We start from the raw sequence: 21,003 nt of genomic DNA on the forward strand, positions 1-21,003 counted from the left end.
ACTCGTGAAGAGTTGATCGGAACACAGAGTTTAGGGTTGGAGGTAAAAGAAGGCACTTTAATTACCTGGTTAGAGATATACCTTTCATATCTCTAATGTGCAAACGTGGCCTCATCTTCCGGTAATGTCATAAGAACTGTTAGAGATGTCTCTGCATTTGTGTACGTTTTGCCGAAACAAGCTAGGAAAATTGTTTTTGGCCCAAGGCACTGAAGGAATCTATAGTTCATAGGTATCTTGAAACGATAAAAAGGCATCAAAATTCAGGGCAATAAAACTTGGCTTCCATTTGACATGAGGATCGTTGCTAATCTATATGTGGAGTTTGTGGATTATGTGGTGAAAAACATGTAAAATAGTAATTAGTTGCTCATGTCTCTGCGAGACAAGCAGAAAACTTCAGAATTATCTACATCTGTTGAGTGTGAAGCTGATATCCAATTGCTAGACACCAATTCCAATGTTGGCCGTGAATTCGTTCGGGTCAGGTATGTTACTAGCTGTAGAAATGTCTGACCGAATTATGAATAAGCACATTTTTTGTACACGATCCACAAAGGGCTTCAAGACCGTTCTGAATTGCAAGAGGTTTACACACATTGCTATGCGGGGAATTCTGTTTGGCACTCCAGACTCTCTGAGCAAAGGAATTGTCATTGTTCAGAATTAACTACTCTCCATACTGAGATGCAAGCATCGCTTGAAATCATCATGCTAATGAAGGTGGAAAATAATTCTTTGTCTTGCGAGACAGCCACCACTAAAGAATGTTTTGTATCGCATGACTAGATAACGAAACCAAACTTTGTGTCGAAGTCATCTCCTGCTTTACGCAGAGCATTAGTTGATTTATTTTTTCTAGTCCCAAGTGACGAGAATGTAAATTTCTTTGTGGAAGGCATTAAAATCCCGAAATTTGGTTTCGTTGCCAAACAAGATTGAATTTCCAAGGACAGTAACCTTGTCAATCTTGTTCTGAGGAAAAAACAGAAAATCATTTGCTGGGAATTAATATGAGACCCAAGGAAGGTCTCGACGTGCTTTGGGTTGAAACTGGATTTGTCGAAATCCTTACTGAAACTCTTTAAGGGTGACAAGTTGATCATAAAATTGGCTTTGTCAAGACACTCTTCTCTGGTGTGAGACGGAATATGGATATCATCGAAATAGGTGATTGTTCTAATGCCACTACTCCTCACCGAGGCAAAGACAGGTTTCGTAACTTTAAGGAAATTCTGTGGGGTCAAATTAAGTCCAGATGGAAGGCACTGAAGGAATGTAGTAAAAATACTATTTCCATTCGAAAGACTATGCTTGATGAACAAGGTGTACGGATACCGATAAATATGCACCCTTTGGAGGGGCAAAATTAAGGCCGTAATCAAGCGAAACTGTTCCACTCTGAAGTGTTCGTATCTTACAAATTTGTTCAAGTTTTTCAAATTTATGATTGGACTTAGACCGCCAGTCTTTGGTAGAGCTAGAATAGAGTTGATACTCCATGTGAGGAATCTCTCTAATAGCTTGCTTTGCGAGAATCTTCGGAGACAATTCTTCATGGGTTGCCTTTTCCTCCTCGGTAGAATGTACACTTTGTAGAGGAAAAATTTATTGGTATGGGGTTGAAATGAAATTATTGGTTTCATAGCCAAATATTGTGGCCAATATCCAAGGCTCGAGAATTATTTTGACCAGTCATCTTTGGAAAGCTTGAGATTTCCAGCACTGAACGGTTTTGGACAGTACTCATCCTTTTTTTTTTTTTTTTGCTGGCTTGCGTAGAGACATTCATGACACACGATGTATGCTTACGTGACACTTGTCAATTTTTCTCCGATGTCTTTCTGAACAACTTTCTACCAAATGGAATCGACTTGCTGCGCAAGTGTTGTTGAGAAGGGTTGAGAAGGGGTTTCAAGATACCTCGATGGTGCATGCTTAGATCATACGATAAGCAAACCCTTACGAAAAAGTCCTGTGGTACTCCTGTGGTAATTACCACAGGACGGTACCACAGGACAGTACCACAGGAAAGTACCACAGGACAGTACCACAGGAATTGTCCTGTGGTATTTTGGGACATACCACAGGACAGTACCACAGGAATTCCTGTGGTATTTTGGGACGTACCACAGGGCAGTACCACAGGAAAGTACCACAGGACCGGTACCACAGAGCAGTACCACAGGACAGTACCACAGGAATTCCTGTGGTATTTTGGGACGTACCACAGGGCAGTACCACAGGACTAGTACCACAGAACAGTACCACAGGAACTGTCCTGTGGTATTTTGGGACAGTACCACAGGACAGTACCACAGGTCGATCATTACCACACAGCATTACCACAGGGCAGTACCACACAGCATTTCCATGGTACCACAGGAGAGTACCACACAGGATAGATCGAAAAAAAAAAAATCTGGGAGAATTTTAGCCACATGTCAAGGAATATTCCTGATAGGTGAGTGATGGATTTTAGGACAAACATGGCCCTACTTAATAACCTGTCCTACTCCTAACATATAACCTCAAACGAGAGTCTAATGGCCAAGTGCCATTCTAGTCCTATAATATAGATCTATATGTAGTCATATTCTATTCCTAGGTAGCCATCGACTGTATCAGTACATATATATATGGCCGTCTATCCGCAAAGCATTAAGGCATGGTTACTAACTCGATTATACTTTATTATCAAGATATGAAATTACACTTTCATAACAATATCTATGATATTGGGAATAACATAACATAATTAGACAATCTTTCATAAAGTTCAAAGTAAGTCCCATCATTAATACTTTGACTTTTTAAGTCATATATGTATTTTCTAAAATCTGCTTTTTATGAATATTCATGAGCTATGTAAAAATTTGTACCACAGGAGTACCACAGGAGTACCACAGGAGTACCACAGAAGTCCTTATGAAATTTCTCATGCTTTACATCAGCACTTTCACTAAATAGGTAATACTGTAGAAGTATAGGACAGGATAAGTAATGGCAAATCAATTGCTATAATTTACAGCATAACTCATCTATCAATTAATTGAGGAATATTAATATGTGCTTTTTTGTTTATATTTTTTTTATAAATTTCAGTTGATTCTCCCTTACAATTTTCCTGTGTGGTACTCCTGTGTGGTACTGCTGTTTGATATTCTCCTGATGTGATAGTCCTCTGGTATAAAATGTTAAGAAAAAAAAGGAATATCCTGTAGCATTTTTCTGTGGTACTTACGCATTTAATTTGTTGTGTGGTCTGTGGTACTCTCCTGTGGTATACATCGAAAATTACCACAGGAATTCCTGTCATACTGTCCTGTGGTACGTCCCAAAATACCACAGGACAAGTCGTATGGTATTGTCCTGTGGTACTATCCTGTGGTACTTTCCTGTGGTACTGTCCTGTGGTACTGCCCTGTGGTACTGTCCTGTGGTACGTCCCAAAATACCAAAGGACAATTCCTGTGGTACTGTCCTGTAGTACTGTCCTGTGGTACGTCCCAAAATACCACAGGACAAGTCGTGTGGTACTGTCCTGTGGTTCTATCCTGTGGTACTTTCCTGTGGTACTGTTATGTGGTACTGCCCTGTGGTATTGTCCTCTCGTACTGCCCTGTGGTACTGTCCTGTGGTACTGTCCTGTGGTACTATCCTGTGGTACTGTCCTGTGGTACTGCCCTGTGGTACTGTCCTGTGGTACGTCCCAAAATACCACAGGACAATTCCTGTGGTACTGTCCTGTAGTACTGCCCTGTGGTACTGTCCTGTGGTACGTCCCAAAATACCACAGGACAAATCCTGTGGTACTACCCTGTGGTACTGTCCTGTGGTATGTCCCAAAATACCACAGGACAAGTCGTGAGGTACTGTCCTTTGGTACTATCCTGTGGTACTGCCCTGTGGTACTGTCCTGTGGTACGTCCCAAAATACCACAGGACAAGCCGTGTGGTACTGTCCTGTGGTACTGTCCTGTGGTACTTTCCTGTGGTACTGTCCTGTGGTACTACCCTGTGGTACGTCCCAAAATACCACAGGACAAGTCGTGTGGTACTGTCCTGTGGTACTATCCTGTGGTACTGCTCTGTGGTACTGTCCTGTGATACTGCCCTGTGGTACTGTCCTGTGGTACGTCCCAAAATACCACAGGACAAGTCGTGAGGTACTGTCCTGTGGTACTATCCTGTGGTACTGTCCTGTGGTACGTCCCAAAATACCACAGGACAATTCCTGTGGTACTGTCCTGTGGTACTATCCTGTGGTACTTTCCTGTGGTACTGTCCTGTGGTACTACCCTGTGGTACTGTCCTGTGGTACGTCCCAAAATACCACAGAACAAGTCGTGTGGTACTGTCCTGTGGTACTATCCTGTGGTACTTTCCTGTTGTACTCTCCTGTGGTACGTCCCAAAATACCACAGGACAATTCATGTGGTGGTACTGTCCTGTGGTACTGTCGTGTGGTATACATCCTAAAATACCACAGGACAATTTGTGTGTATACTGTCTTGTGGTACTGTCCTGTGGTACTTTCCTGTGGTAATGTCCTGTGGTACTGCCCTGTGGTACATCCCAGAGTACCACACGAGCCTGTGACACAGTACCACACAGTTCCTGTGTTAACATATATTTGTGTGGTACATTGTGTGGTACCAACCAGTACTACAGGGAGTACCACATGAGCCTGTAAAACAGTACCACACAGTTCCTGTGGTAACATTTATTTATGTGGTACATTGTGTGGTACTGACAGTACTACAGGGAGTACCCTACAAGCCTGTGGTACAGTACCACACAGTTCCTGTGGTAACGTTACAAGTGTGTGGTACATTGTGTGGTACCGACAAGTACCACAGGGAGTACCACAGGACTTTTTTGTTAGGGAAGCCCGGGAGTGTCAGGCCATCGATGGTGACATGAGTTGTTAAAATTCTCATTGTGTCAATTGCATGGATGATTATCCGTGCATGATCTGTGAATTTCAGAAAGGATTTATCTATGTGGTAGAAGTCCCTTCATTACATTTTGTTGTAGAAGTTGGGAGCTCACAAGACCCAAGGCCTCGTGAAGGAGGATCGCCCAAATTGTGCTCTCGAATTTTGGTGTGAGAACTGCTTGGGCATTCGATGGCAATTGAGCATTTGCTTCGCGATTTTATAGAGACTTACCTTCTGATGTGGCAGTGTGACTGCCTTCATTAGCAAATCAGCTAATTTTTAAATTTGGCCCAAATGAGATCAGAATTTAAGTTAAAATCAAATTTGGTACCAGGCTTTGAAAGAGTTTGGCTGTAAGGGCATGGCATCCGGATCAATTCGGTTGTCAAAATGACCATAACCACAAGGGCAGAGTCAAGGCCACCCATACAAGGCAACGCAATCAGTTTTGCCGGGAAGGAGGCTGACATGAGAATATCGTCGTCTGATGAGCTGCCGATGGGGATGGCTAGCTCGCTGAAGTCTTCGATGGGCGGGGCAGCGCCCCTGTCCCCGCGGACATGGCTCGCATGTCCGGACTAATCGCCGGGAAGAGAAGCTCTCCTGCACCAGCTGGCATGGCTCACATGCCGTTTGTCATTACCACGGTGTGCCGCCGCCCTATCCATGAAGTGGGAGAGTATCTCAGTCTCTCTAGTTGAGCTTCAAGGCGGCCTTCCATGCCCTGATCTCCCCGCGGGGATGGGGGCTGAGAGGTAGCGTCGTCTTCCCGATCACTAGACATTGGAGTTTGAGATGTATGATCAGGGAGGTGTCTCACCTCCCTGGTACAATTCACTGCCGTCACACTTGAAAAAGATGCTTACTGCTCACTGACACGGGTATTTATAGCCAACTGGGACTGCCTGGAATTTTTACTTACTTTGAATTTCATTATGTGACTTCACTGCCTTAAACACCTGGGAAATGCTAACCTCTGAAGACTTATACGAGTATTACGTAATAGAATCTAAGCTTTAGCTCAGCAAATCATTATGGAGGTGCTAATTAAATAATATAACAATGTTCCATCAAGTTTCAGTGGTGTGTGAAAATTAATTTCCTGAATATTCATTTAAAAAGGATAAAAGATATGATGTCGAGCTCTTCTAATTTCGCCTGTAAAATGTCTAATTATTTCACTCCTTACCTTTTAGTTTTTCTTACCTGACTCATTTATGTTTTGTTTTCTTTTGTTTGTATTTTTTAGTAAAATCCTGGGATCCCACATTTAAGATATTCCGCAAACAATATCAAACAATATCAAACGAATAGATGCACAAGTTTAATCAAATCGAACATGATATTGGTCTTAGTCATACATAATTATATATGAATATATATACAGAGTGTATATATATATATATATATATATATATATATACATATTCTACAAAAATGAGCGTGTTTGTGTATGTGTGTACAATCTGAAGGGATTTTCTTTACTCGAAAATTTTCAAGTACATCTCGATCCCTTCAAAATAATGATAATCATTGCTGGGTTATTGCATCAGCAGAACCGACAAGTTTCTGTTAATATTTGTTGAAGCCGAAGATCGCTGTCTCTTTTGTGTGTTATTGTCTGCTACATTTTCTTTCTTTTCGTTAGTGCTGTCCCATTCTTTTTTTGGTCTCCTATTATTTCTAATCTCTTCGCCACTATCATTCCTTCAGTAGTTATATTGCTGTCTAGTCTCGTTTCATGTTCATTCCCATCTGTGTAAGAATGTCTATCTGTTACTCTTTTTTTTCAGTGGGCTTCCAGATTTCTTTTTTCTTATCCAGACTTCTTCTTTTTTTACGGTGCTTCAATTTATCTTTCCACTGATGTTCTTCACCAGAGAACCCACATTCTACAAGCTCTGCCTTTTTAGTGGGTCACTCCATTTTGCACACTTCACGCATGGTTATTCTTTATTTCAATCACTTCAGTTTTCATGACAATGTATAATTTCTGTAAGGTTAATCAATCATTGTATAAATAGTCTTTTCATTCCACAGTGTTTTACTTGTTATGTTCTCTGAAAGAAAGTGGAATATATATGTTTTTGTCGAAAATGAAATAAACTTTAAATTGAATTGAATTGAAGTTAAGTGAAGTGAAAAAGAAAATACATCAGGAAACACATGTTTACATCTTCGTGGCGGTGTGAATTGATATCTTCATCGTATCACATTATTTGCATATTATGTATCATTATGTTGTTTATATCTCTGTTCTCGGAAAATGATGAGAAACTCTAATGCCCCATCAATGACTTTTAGAATTATATTGAACTTCCGGATTAGCATAACAAATGGTACAGGTCAAACTTTAATAATCTACGAATCTTTCCATTGTCCAGCTCAGGAGGGACGAATTGTAAATTAATGTATTATATAAGAGATCACGTGATTTTCAGAAATGCATTATATCTGTCATAACTTACATCTTCGCCAGAAAACGATTGAAGAAAGAGACGCAAAATATTAAGAATTTAATTACCCGCAGTTTTCATTTTTGGCTTTGAAATTAATGCCAACGTGAAGAGTACGCAGTGATTATAAGGGCAGAGAGTAGTCAAAGTTTAGAATCGCAACACGAATTAAGTACATGTATGATGTAGATCTGTTTAGTGTAGATCGTTGTTTCCCCAGATTTTTTGAACAACTCAAATTAACACATTCGATAGATCTGGATTGCGACACATTAATGGTGTTCATATCATTTCTATTCGGAAGGTATGTTGCATTACGAGTCCACGCAACCAATTCTGTATTTCGGCATGATTCCAAAATATGAATAACGGCGCAATTTCTATGCTTGTTTAAGAAGAACGGCAGTCCCAGAGATTCTTATAGAGACGGGGTACAGACTTGCAGAAATTAGGCAAAACAGGCAAAATATTCCATTCACAGCACTATCATGTCGGTGTATTTTATTTGACTTATGATCCATCACAATAAAGTCCATAAATGTTGCCCAATATCGACTTTTTTGTCTGAGTTTGCTTGCAGTAATGTCTAAGGAACTCCTAGGTCCTCAACAGTATAATTCATATTAGGATTTATATCTTATTGGCTTTCAACTTAAGATACAGTCAAGATCGAGCAATTGTACAAGACATATTAAATTGGAACACCGAGATAATTAGCTTTGAAAAGTGGGGGGGGGGGGGTTCAGAACACCCTCAGTCTTTGAAATTTGAGCACCAGGTTGCTACTGTATTGGAATTTTTATTTCACATTCAAATTCCTCTAGTTTCTACCATATCGGTTACTTTGCAGATCTGTTATACTGTCAGCGACTTAACGAGCTTGTGCAATGTTATACGTGGTTATCGTGGTAAAGTGTATACAAATTATATAGCAGAATCCAAGTACAGAAATGGGTTAATCTAACCTTTGCGTAACTAATCATTTAGAGAAATTAAAATGACAACGCTTGATTCTTGCATTTTATTACTTCTTTAAGAATAGTCTCCATTGTTTCTATACGGCGATAAGAATGAGAAAATGATTCAGAATGTAATTAACAGATTGAATCTTTTGTTTTTAAATCTTGCGGCACAAAATGTAACTATTTCAAAATAGGATTCATTGCGCGCTCATTGTAATCCTTTGCCAAACTTCGAAAAGAGAAATATCATTATCACAGCGAGTTATTTCCAAAAAAACAAGCAACTTCGAAGTTCCGCGGGTCTCTTATTGTCGAAATTATGGCACAAGCGTGCATGTGAGCAATCACTTATGTTCTCAAGGCAGAGACTTCTGCAACTTTTTCTGGGAGATTTTCGAAATTTTCAGTGAAATAATCTATATATAACAGTCTCCAAAATACCATACAATTCTAGGCTTACTATATTGTTATACTAACATACTACCCCTACACAGCAGTAAGAATACTAATGAAGAAAAGTCCAATATGTTTACCTGTCTCATACCAAAAACCAGGAACAATGTCAGGTGAACCTTAAATGCTTATCCAAACATCCACTCCTTCGATTTTGGAGATACAAAGACTCTACGAAAGCATTCCATCATGAGTAGTCCCCAAAATGAAAATCACAAGACTGATTGTTTGGCCAAGGAGGCTCGGTTTGGCTGTGCCTCCGAACTTTTCTCGAGTAAAGTGCATGGTCCAAAGTGACATGGTGACGTGAAAGTCAGGCTGTGCTAGCACATCAGCGCCACTTGCAAATTTATTTTGCAAATGAAGCCCTTGAAACCGGCGATAAAGCAAAAACGAACAAATTTGCAATTGTGCTTGGTAAACTGCTTAACATTGCCATGGCATGTTAGCTTATGTTTAAAAATATGTTTAGAAAAGAAATGTCGTTATGGCGACTGGTATGCCTCCGTCATATCTCATTGTTCTCCCAGTGAGGTCTGAAGTATATCTTCACAAGCTTGGCAAAAAAAGGGTCATGTTTGAGAGTTTTTGCTGCACAACCGCTAATGTTTTTGAGTGTTTACATGTACCTTCCTTGAAGCAAGATTCATTTGAATAGCCAAATTCTTTCAGAGAGCAAGCATTGGGGAATTTGAGCATTTCTCTTGATCTTTATGCTCCTTGAGCCCATGGCTCATAACTTTCTACAAATAATCACTCAAGTGGTAATAAGATTTTTTTTTTTTTTTAACTTCGATGTAAACCTAGTTGACCTTTGACCTCACATTCCCAAGAGAATCATTGCTAGGCAAAACATAATTCTTCATGAAGAAACCCAAAACATTTCCGAGACATGGAGAAAGAAAGCAACATTCAGTGATTTCACTTGACATTTGACCTTTTATCCCATTTCTCGAAACTTTCCCGAGACAATCTTTATTATGTAATACATGCACAGAGTAAGTTTAGGATATTGCCTAAGGGCATTGCCGAAATATGGAGGAAATCATAGCGCAATTTTCACAATTTAAGGTTTACCCTTAAACTTAGACCCTGAGCGTGCATGTGCAGTCAAAAGTCTACAGCCACAGCTTCGTCCATTCACACATGCATACTCATTCTAAATTTCACTTGGATACTCAAATTGATTTCAGTGAATACGCCGCGTTCACAAAATGAATTACGGACGGAGGTGAGGAAGGACGAACAGACAATTCACCTAAAACACTCTCAATGCCCGCAGTTACACTTTTTGGCGTAAGAAAACAATAGCAAACAAATACGACTACAGTCAACATTATCATATAAACAGATACCCCACAAAAACTCCTTTCGATCGATATCGATGGAACGTTTAAAAGTTTGGATCCGCACTTATGATTTTTGGGTCATTTTGACAATGATAAAGTCAATTAGCCTTGGTTTTTAGATTGTTTTTATTCTTCTCCTACAAAGCAATATATTGGTTTCCTGTAACAAGCATGACAAAAATGGATCACATTACTACAATATATTATATAAATAAAAATCATTACTGATTACTTTTTGCAATGTGTAAGAAGGGCACGGCGTCAGGATTTAATCATGCCACTCTTTTGTTAGATTTACACTTTCTGATAGTGATGTTCAATACTGGCATGACGATACAAAAACGTTCACGGTTAACTGCAAAACTCAATCTGACTGAAGCCAGTCGTTCCAAATGCAGCTTAGGCAACGAATTATATCGTATGATTATCCACGGTGATGCTTGACGAAATGGGTTAGTCTTGTTTTTGTATTTGTTTGCTTTTTTGTTTTTTGTTTGTTTGTCTGTTTTTGTTTGTTTGTTTGTTTTTTTGGTGTGCTTGCAATAGTCAATTCTGTTGGTTTTGATTTGGTTTCAATTATCAAAATTGAATAGTTATTATTCTTATCAAGATTGAATAGTTATTGTTCTTATCACTCAAACCGCTATCATGTCAGCTTGAAATGGGATGCTTACAGTACTTCGTGGTTATGCGTAGAAATTGCGTAGCCCATATCAAACTGACAGCGCATGCATGTTATTACTGTGATTGCTTAATCTTCCCCAACTTCTTATCTTAAAGAGTTTTTACCACTTCTAATATCCCAGCTGCAAAACTCTGCTTCCTTATCTTAAAAAGTTTTTGAGTTTATGAACCACACCACCAAAAAATAATCAATATATCGATAGACATGAATTAATTTTCTTGATAACATATGGCGAAATCATTTCGTTAATAGTGGTCGACTGTTCTACTTTTTCTTAATTGTCAAAACTAGTGTTGAATTTTACTTTATCTACCATATTTAACAACAAATAAAGTAATTACAGAATTAGCGACAATCTATTACACTTGATTGAAAATTATGATACAATGGTCATATTTTATACTTGTATTTTGTCTATAACATATATAATGAATCTTACACTCATCGGAAAAGGATACAACACGTACAATATATTACAAAACATTCCCAATGCGGGACTGCCTTTTTTTCAGCTCAAGCATAATCAAATATTTTATAGTGTATAATCAATTTTTCATCTTTTTTAAATAACCTTAAACATCTTTTAGAATAATTTGTATAGTATATACACTACATCGCGTAAATGCAAAGTTCAGACTGAAAAGATTTGTTTCTTGTAGCAGACAAACAAGATAATGAAAAATGAGTTCACCTTATAGAATTTAACATTCTCACGGTCTATATTATACATGCAAGTCACAAATCTATATGATACAGATATAAGAGCGGCAGATACGCATGGCCAATTTGTCTTGTTAGGTCTTATTTTCCATTAGCAGTGATAAGCAGTTCAATCAAATACTGTCAACGATGTCATCTTATTTTACTTAACAAGGTGTAAGTTTTTTCACGCCTTGTTACGCATACAAATCATACATCGACATGATAGTGTATGAAAGGTAAATCTGTAACACTGAGTGCACCTGTCAGGGATATGGGTTAGAGAAGTCCGCGGACTACAGTTAACTTTGCCCAATGCTTGGCAACCTTGTCAAGTGCATCCATTGTTAAGGTATTTTCGTGTTATTGAATGACAAATTATTTTCAGTTTTGTTGTTGATTTTTTTACTATATGTCTTCTACCAAATACAATAATGATAATAATGATACAGATATCATACAGATACTGATATAAAAAGAAAGTTTCCTTGTATGATCTTCTTTACCAATGACAGTGGCAGCATTCAAACACTTCTTTTTCCATCTTTACCAGGAGCAGGAGCCAGTGAGACTACAATTGCAGCTGGTGAGCACATACAAAGCTTAATGTTAAAATAAAATTGTTGATATTGATAAAATGGCATAGATGAATTTGTATAATCAAATAAAAATGAATTTCTAATTAGTTCTGCAAGAATTTAGACTTGGAGGCAAAATGGGCAGTTGCCCAGCAACATGAAAATCTTTGAGGGGGGCAAAATGATATATTTGCCCCCAAATAATCCCCTAGATACCAAAAATTCTCTTGCTCTTTTGAAAGAAAATTGTCCAATTATTCCACTAAAAGTTTAGTTTGGACCAGATAATTAAGTGTCAATTCTCAAAATGCAAAATAACTCTCGGGGACGCATAGCAGGGGGATATCCTGTTGTTTTAGGTTGTTAGGTTAATTCCCTTCCATGTACTTAGTGCACAATTATGATTAACATGCATATTCCTGAATAATTCTCCAAAACTGTGTACCAGATCTGTCACTTTCTACTGAAGTAAGACAAGGTACAAAGGTAACACTGATTGTAAGTTTAGTGTGTTTAGATAGTCACGAGTGATTATCAAAATGTCACTTGATTAAATCTTAATCATAAACTTTCTTTATCTTTTGTTGTCATCAAATCAACCTGTTCAGGCTATTCCTAAATAACAAAATAATAGCTGAAAAGTGACTAATCAAAAGGGAAAAAAAAGACACTGTCAGATCAGCTTTAAAGAAATCCTCGTGTAACATCGTCCCTGTTTGACAGAAAATACTAAATTGCCGTTTATAGTTGACAGACCTCTGCATGGTGTCATGAATATGCATTTGTGCTAAGTGGGTGTGGCCTGTTGGGCGAGAGAAGGATAAAGTTCTCTTGTTACTTTAAATCTGATATCATTGGTGGTGATGATTTGCCTTGTTGTCAGAATGTGTGACATGTTGTTGTGCCACCAATATTTCCCTCATTTTTGTAGTAATGGAATGGAACTAGACGCCTGATTCTGCTGTGTTATGAGTGGTCCGAGCATTTCCTTCTCCTTGACCAGACAATCTACGGGTCTCTTCTTTTGCTTTACCGATTTTCTCCCTCCAGAGGGCGATGTTTCGCTTGCTGAAACCGAACACGAGAAGCAGCATAACTCCTGCAAAGAGTTGACAGCCGTGAACACGTACCAAAGCTCTCGAACCTTACCGTAGTCACAGACGAAGGCGAGTGCCCAGGTGAAGCCCATGATGCAAGATAGCTGAGTAAGTGAAATAAGTGAGTAATAAAGAAGTGCAAACAGGGGAAAACTTACCCAAAATACATTTTTATAGGCCTGCTCATGTATATGCACATGCATTCCCAAACAATGATGAAGAGAATGCACAAGTATCATTTACACTATAGCGAAAGAAAACAAACACACTCGCAAACACACACACACACACACACACACACACACAAACACACATTTGACCAGTGCTTATGACTGTCACTTGAATATTCATTAGTTCTTTACTTTATTTGTTTATTTCTTCTCTTTTGTAGGGGCCCGATGTCTTATCCTTGAGACATGATATAGGTGGTATAGTAGACTATTTGCAGAAAAGACTACCATTATGCAGTGAGATGAGAAAGAATCGACTGCATTCACAATTAGTAGGAGCTAAGTTGGAAATATTTCAAAACTTTCCAATTGACCGTGAAATCAGAAAATTGTTGAAAGCAAAGAGTTCACAAGCTGGCATTCATTTTTTTTTTTTTGGGGGGGGGGGGTGCCATGGATACTGGTTAGTCATTTAGGTCTATAACCCTTATCCATCAAAACGTCAATAACCGACTGCAGTTTATCTCATAAATGCAATATCGATACCTTTATGTAAAGAAACAGATCTTCTTTCGCCTGGGTGATCACTGGTCTATCCTTCCGCACCATCTCCGAAGATTTCTTAGTTATTCGGATTCCTCGGATTGTGTCTGCAAACAAGATGATGTTGATGAACAGGAGACAAGCCAAAGGAACCCCGAAGCCATACAAACTGGCATTACCTCTAGTTAACCAGCAGATCCCGTTCTTACCATATCCAAACGTAAAGGCAGTACATTGGCACAAGTCGATGGTCAGGCAGATGCCAACAATGACAGCTGGAGCTCCCCAGGCGTACAGGGAATACCAGACAAAGTGGCCTGTTGAAGGGAGGTTCACACGGATCTTTGCTCGAGAGCCAAACGTACGGCAAAGGTCGATGGCGAGAACGTTCATCCAGAAGAAAGAAGAAAGCCAAAAATAGTGTGACGTAGCGGCTATGGTCTTGCAGAAAGTATTTCCTTGGACAGTTATCGCGTTTAAATGAGTCAGTATAAACACGACTAGTAATGAGAGTGAGAGCGAAAGAACGGACTTTCCAGATACGTTTCTTATCTTTGGGAACATGATGTAGGTAGCAATGAGAATGAGGAGGGAGAGTATTGACAGGGAAATGCCGACTTGGGAGATGATATTGAGACCCTCAGGGAGATCACTGACATGATTCACAGTAGTCAATCGACAGTATAACGCCGATCCGTCCCGCATGAGCGAGAACTCACCAGCTTGAAGTATGATATCCTCGTCAATCAGTCTCAGTATCAATTCTCCTCTATCCCCGGTGACCACTTCAAAGGACTCGGCATGTAGTCTGAATTGAGAGTCACAAGGCAAAGTGTCTAGAACGTGACACAATGACTTCGCGGTGTGGCGCCTTACGACAAAGCTTCCATTTGTACTCGTGGCATCAATTACGAAAGGTTGCAGAAAATCACCGGTTGTGTTTTCTGAATTCAAGGGATTGATATTTGAGCAGTTCCACCCTGCCGGAGCCTCGAGGGTAAGTTTACAAATCGTTACATTTCGTGACATAAGACCCATTAAGCTGGACTTAAAATGGTAATTAGAAAGATGCAATGTCATTAAGTCTGTTCTATTAACTCCGTAATCATAACAAGTCTGACATGTTGCATTATTTGATGTTATCGGGGACGAATCAACCTTTTTCTGAAGCATGTTGTCACCATCATTAGGAGGAGTACATGATTCCTTAGACACAAAGGCATCTTGGTCCCCAGGCAATCCAATGACATTAACCAGATGTGAAGAAATGCGAGATTTATCCTCACTGGTTAGACTTTTGAGAAGATGGCTATCGTCATGAGAATAGAAGGAAATGCATACTTGCACAAACACCACTTCTAGAACGGGCTTGCATCTTTGAGTTTCACTGTCGAAAGCAAATCCTTGCCAGCAAAATACAACTTGACAGGTCTCAGTGAGGGGATCAAAGGCTTCATTTTGTAAGCACGTGGTTGCAAGAACAGAGAGCTCAGTGGGACTGAAAAGAAAAAAAGTTCCGATATTGGCCCCTATGACAAAGAACGGGAAACCAGATGGATTACAATAAGATGAAAAATAACGGCATACTTCAAGACCGTTGCAGTAGGCACAGTGAAGATTCTGATACACTGCACCGCTAATAACCGGATCAAGGTATGACGGGCAAAATATTTCAGTGTTACCGTCTGGTGAAAACAACTTTGAGCACGTGGTAAAATGGGTAACAAAGCAAGGTCTTGGGAGCATGTTGGCAGAAAGATTGTTCGGTAGGACAAATTTTGACGCGAAGCAACCCGAAGTTTCGAAGAGATCTTGAAACTCACCCATTTGAAATGAAGATGAGTTTGACTCAGAGCACTCCCAGTCCAGACTCCATGGCTGCAGATCTATAAAGGATATCCCATGGCAGAGAGCGCAGTACACGTTCTTGAAATGTCCAATCCCCCGAGCGGTCACGGGGGTGATGAAGTATGCTTCAGAATACGTAAAACGCTCACCATTAAAGACATATTGCTCACAGTTGATCCAGAGTATGGTCTCCTTGGGGGCGTTATCAGGACACAGCGATATCATCTCGAATGCAAACAATGGATCCCGGATATCAAATACCACGGTGCAAGTCATATAAGGAACATATTCGTCTTCCCATGCCATTTTAGCCGGTCGAGCGTCTTCTGGAAAGGGGAAAGATTTCTGACTCGACGTTCCATTGTCAACTGCCTCTTGGCGGTCTGCACAACAATCCTTATATTTCACACAGTCTTCATCACACTTGCAGAAGCGCTTTGTCCACTCGACTGTACAGGACTGCAATCCGATGCCAAATCAAATAAGATTTTAAAAAAAAATGACAATGTTTATTGTGTTCACACAAGAGTTCCATGTTTTGTAAGCTGAAATTTCGGCTCGCTCGCTGCGCTCGCTCGCCAAAATTTATATATCTATAAAAGAAGATAAGAACAAAACGTTATGATGACGCGGAAATATACAAATTTCGGCTCACCCACGCGTCCTAATTTAGAGTATTTTTTCAAGTCCTCAGTTTGTTGGTATAAATCGTTATCTATAAGGCCGTCACTATATCTTGATTAGAATTGTAAGATTTAATGAGCAAAAAAATGACAAGAATTCCATGTTTTGTAAGCTGAAATACAGAAATTTTCGGCTCGCTCGATGCGCTCGCTCGCCAAAATCGAGCAAAAAAAAAGAAGAAGATAAGAACAAAACGTAACGATGGCGCGGAAATTACAAATTTCGGCTCACTCGTGCGTACTAATTTCAGGTATTTTTTCAAGTCCTCAGTTTGTTGGTACAAATCGTTATCTATACGGCCGTCAATATATCTTGATTAGAATTGTAAGATTTAATAAGCAAAAAATGACAGGAATTCCATGTTTTGTAAGCTGAAATACCAAAATTTTCGGCTCGCTCGCTGCTTTCGATCGCCAAAATTTATCAAAAAGAAAAAAGATAAGACAAAACGTAATGATGACGCGAAAATATACAAAAATTTTCGGCTCGCTCGCTCGTCAAAATTTATCTAAATTTATTACATTTAAATCACCCTCAAAAGACCCCTTTTAAGTGCTTGAAAAAGCATATCATGTGGACTTTTTTTAAAGTCCCTACCGGGATGGGGTTGGGGCTGAACACTTTTTCAGAAATTATAGGGGTGCAATTTTCACGCTTGCCCCGGGCGCCGTTTTCTCTAGATATGCCACTGTTCATTGGAGACTGGAAATGAAAAGTCAAACCCTCCTAAATAGCGAACTTGTTTGCTGCAATTCCTTCACTTACCGTACACTAGTACAAAACATTAAACTTACAGCATAATCAAACACTCAAATTAACCAGTGTAAAAGTACATTGATCTTTACGGTGGTAAACATGACACGTACACTCACTGTACACATACAACACACACTCACATAATGATACACAATTCCAATGTAAAATAAAGTCCCTCGTAATGGAGGGGGATATCCATTCCAATTTACACTTCTGCCGACTTCTGTCCCCCTTAATGAATAAAAGACACTCTTTCTTGATGGAAAATTTCCCAAATATTCCCTTGAAGATATGACACGAGAGATTTTCATTTCAATTTTAAAAATACAAAATCTACCTCGCGATTTGGAGGGGTTGAGGGAAACCCCCTCCAACAATCTATCCCTGCTCCATGAATGACATGGCTACACCGTGGGGATTTACAATTTTCAAATATTCACCGCCCCTCCCCCCCCCCCCCTCGCTCCGTCCCCCTTCTGTATAGTGTAACACTCTTATTTTGATTGATTGATTGATTGATTGATTGATTGATTGATTGATTGATTGATTCAGTCTTTTTTCAACAGGGTAGCCCCATCAGTAGGCAGGTGCTGTTCTTACTGGGGGGGGGGGGGCCTGCACAAACAAACATTTCAGTTGACAAAACAAAGACATATACATCAAATAAAACACACTATATGTGGACAAGTACAATTCTTCCACCGAGTCCCCTACATACAGTCACACAATAACTATACACTGACAATTACACGCTTACAAACAAGCAATAATAACATGGTGGGCCTACGTATCTATCATAACCAAACAATTAAACATAAATTTCATCAAAAATTAAAACTGTCACTGAAAGTGATAAGTACCCCCACCCAAAGAGGAAAGAAATGAACCCAACCAGCAACCATCTTATTATATTCTTACTAATAACAAAATTATCAACATAACAATATATTACTCAACACTAAATGAGAATACACTGCCCACTGACATTCACGTATACAGCTGTATATCATATCTCTTGTCGAATGCTCAAAATCTGATAAAAATAGATCTATCGGTAATTTCTGTGATTGTCACTGAAAACGCTGTTGCCATGATAACACAATGTATAACATGAGAGAAAAAAATAAATTCTGAAAAATGAATTGATGGTAACGCGTGGACTTTGTAGACGAGTGTTATTGGTGTATAAGTATCAGGATCACGACGCGAATGAAGTCCAGTTCAGCCAGAATGTATATTTTATTTGTCGTAATACCGTGACAGGAACTGCGTGAAAGTACAATCTCAATATAAACATTTGGCACTCCCTGCTGTGCTCCCAATCGGGGCTGGACTCAGTGTATCACGGATGAACCTTCTGCCCGGTGGCAAGAGGACTGGCAGCACCAATGCTTGGGCTGAACAAGAGCAAAGAGTACGGGTTTTCAGGGACATTTTTGTATATACTTAAACTTGTGAATATATTATCTTTGGCACTTTGCATAAAATGAAAGAGGAGATTACCATTTACTAATGCATATATGCTGGGTATTTCTAAGAACGGCAATCCAAATTTGGGAAGGGGAAAGTTCTTAAATGAGATTTTATGAATGAACTCACTACTACTACACTGCTCTGTTGTAGTGGTCGTCAGCACAGTGGAATGTACTGGTCAAGATTTCAGGCAGAAGTCTAAAACAAAGGGGCACATAGAGGTGGGTGGAATGGGTCAGTGGGGACTGACCACTTTCCCATTAAACCAGTGCCTCATGCGTCATAATGCACTGCAAGGACATTTACTGAGGGAAGTGAGGAGTGGGGAGAAGAACACAATTTAGGGTCTTACATTAGATTTTGCACACTTCAGTAGGAGTTTGGCAAATTTCCGAATATTTCTCACAAAAAAAAAAAAGTGCATCAAATCGTTTTATTTTAATCCTATAAATGCAAAAGCTACTTCGTGAGGGAGGGAATATCCCCAATATAAAAAATAATATCATTTTGCTTCATTTGAATGGAAAAAGAAACCAAGTACTTCACCCAAAGTGTGCAGCAGATCGCCGAATTCCGGGTCTGAAAATGCAAATTTTCCCTCGCGTGGGAGAAAGATGCATTCCTCGTACCCATCCTTAAAGGTAGTGTTTATCATTGGGATCAGTGATTCTAAAAATGTTATAGTTACCACATTGATGCATATGTGTTTGTCAGTAGTATCACAAAACACCATACCATATACACATTTTGCAATAAAGCCTAAATATAAGGAGATATCACTATTTTTCTCAATTAACCATAACTGTAAACGGTTTAGTCTAGAAACATTTATATTACAACTATTGTTCACATCTTGTATATCTAACAATACTTAACATTGATTATACTGGTTCAAATTTTAACATTGGTTGTTTTTATCCGTAACTCAAATTTTAGAACTATTTTGAAGAGCTAAAGTTGGGTTTTTGTTTCATCTGCAAATGGTAAAAAATGCCATTAAAGCTTCGTCCCCTCCTCCTCCTCCCCCAATCATGGCAACGGATCGATGCCCTGACATTGCCTGAACACATTTGACTTGCTTTGGCCCTATCCCCACCCCCCCCCCCCCCCCCCCCAAGATGCGGTCAAAATGTTATGAGTGCATCCTCTGTCAAATTCTATATCAATGTTATACTCGGTTTGACAGGATTTTATAGAATCTAATTGCAAAGTGAGTTCAAATCCATGATCTTTATTTACTTTTATTTCGTTTCTCTTGAAATTTCTTTTGCCTGTGACGTATAGATTTAACTGAATCCACGTACGAATAGTTGAATTTATTTCATGAAATATTTGTTAGGTGAGGGTGTAAACATTTAACTTGTTGGCACATGAACACGATTTTATTCTCCTTTTTTTTTTACAAGTCAGAGGATTTCTTAAGATTTGCCCTGTGAATAAGTGAATAAGGATAATACATTGCATATTTTCATACTGATACACGATTGACGGCCGTTTACTAGGATGGTTACAGCAGGTTTGCAAGGATACCAAGACGTGAGTGTGTGAGAGTAATCAGTGAGAGTCATGAAACCTACCTGTAACTTCTACGAGTTCCTTCCCCGCTAACAAGCACGGCACGTAGAGTAGAAAGGCGATGGTGACTTTAGCCATATCGCTCTCGCAGTTTCTTATTGAAACATGCTGTACATACTTTGTGAGGAACTCTGGTAAAAGATTGTAAACAGGTAGCAACCTTCCAGATTTGTCCAAACAAAGACGTCAGTGGGAATTGTTGACCGTCGCACGTTTATGTCTATACCCAACTTCTGGTGATTACTTTGCTACACGTATTTACATAAATTACACTGTTTTGATAGATGATTTTTTCCAACGGTGGAGAACGCCCATGACGGTTTCTGGTCGCTTCACAGTTTGAAAGTGATAGCTGTCGTTTGTCACAAACGAGTTACTGCCATTATCATAATGATTGTAATGGATACCATGTACATATAAAAATGTCCTCGATTCTTTTAAGCTTATAATTAAAAGCAATGTTTGAAACAAATATCTGGGTGGTTTTTTTTTTAATGAAATGATCACACTTCACCGAAAGAGTGATCATGTTTTTCAAGTGGAAATAAATTACGTCAAACGTCCAGTTTAAATTCTAATTTTTGATCAGGTTTTGTTTCACTTCGTGCTTTGACTAACACCAATGCATGAAGGTGGAACATCAGTAGTAGATTTGGGCCTTATTTGTCTATAAGGGTCGAGCTCATGGCCTATCTGAAGTGGTCTTTCTGGACCCTCTCGTGTGTGTGTGTG

The 21,003-nt window shown here is 39.2% G+C and overlaps 1 protein-coding gene across 1 annotated transcript; it reads right to left on the reverse strand.

Annotated features, from left to right (window-relative positions):
- Positions 1-12,854: 12,854 nt before the first annotated feature.
- Positions 12,855-20,349, reverse strand: LOC139713803 (G-protein coupled receptor Mth-like). The gene is made up of 5 exons (XM_071625507.1): positions 20,274-20,349; positions 18,535-18,620; positions 15,759-16,242; positions 13,939-14,879; positions 12,855-13,326 (listed from the first exon to the last, which is right to left on the reverse strand). Exons 1-5 carry the CDS (start codon positions 20,347-20,349, stop codon positions 13,045-13,047), a joined length of 1,869 nt encoding a protein of 622 aa, XP_071481608.1. The 3' UTR covers positions 12,855-13,044.
- Positions 20,350-21,003: the final 654 nt, after the last annotated feature.

Source organism: Diadema antillarum, unplaced genomic scaffold, assembly GCF_040938485.1.
Source record: "Diadema antillarum isolate AM-2024a unplaced genomic scaffold, OU_Dant_1.0 seq00002068_RagTag, whole genome shotgun sequence".
Lineage (NCBI taxonomy): Eukaryota > Metazoa > Echinodermata > Echinoidea > Diadematoida > Diadematidae > Diadema > Diadema antillarum.

Bases quoted from the DNA above. Each gene is read 5' to 3' on its own strand.
- LOC139713803 (XM_071625507.1), bottom strand. From the start codon at position 20,349: ATGGCTAAAGTCACCATCGCCTTTCTACTCTACGTGCCGTGCTTGTTA. The intron at 14,880-15,758 runs GTGAGTTTCAAG...CCTTGAATTCAG, and splicing joins CTCATCTTCATTTCAAATGG to AAAACACAACCGGTGATTTT. The intron at 13,327-13,938 runs GTATCGATATTG...TCACTTACTCAG, and splicing joins ATCTGTTTCTTTACATAAAG to CTATCTTGCATCATGGGCTT.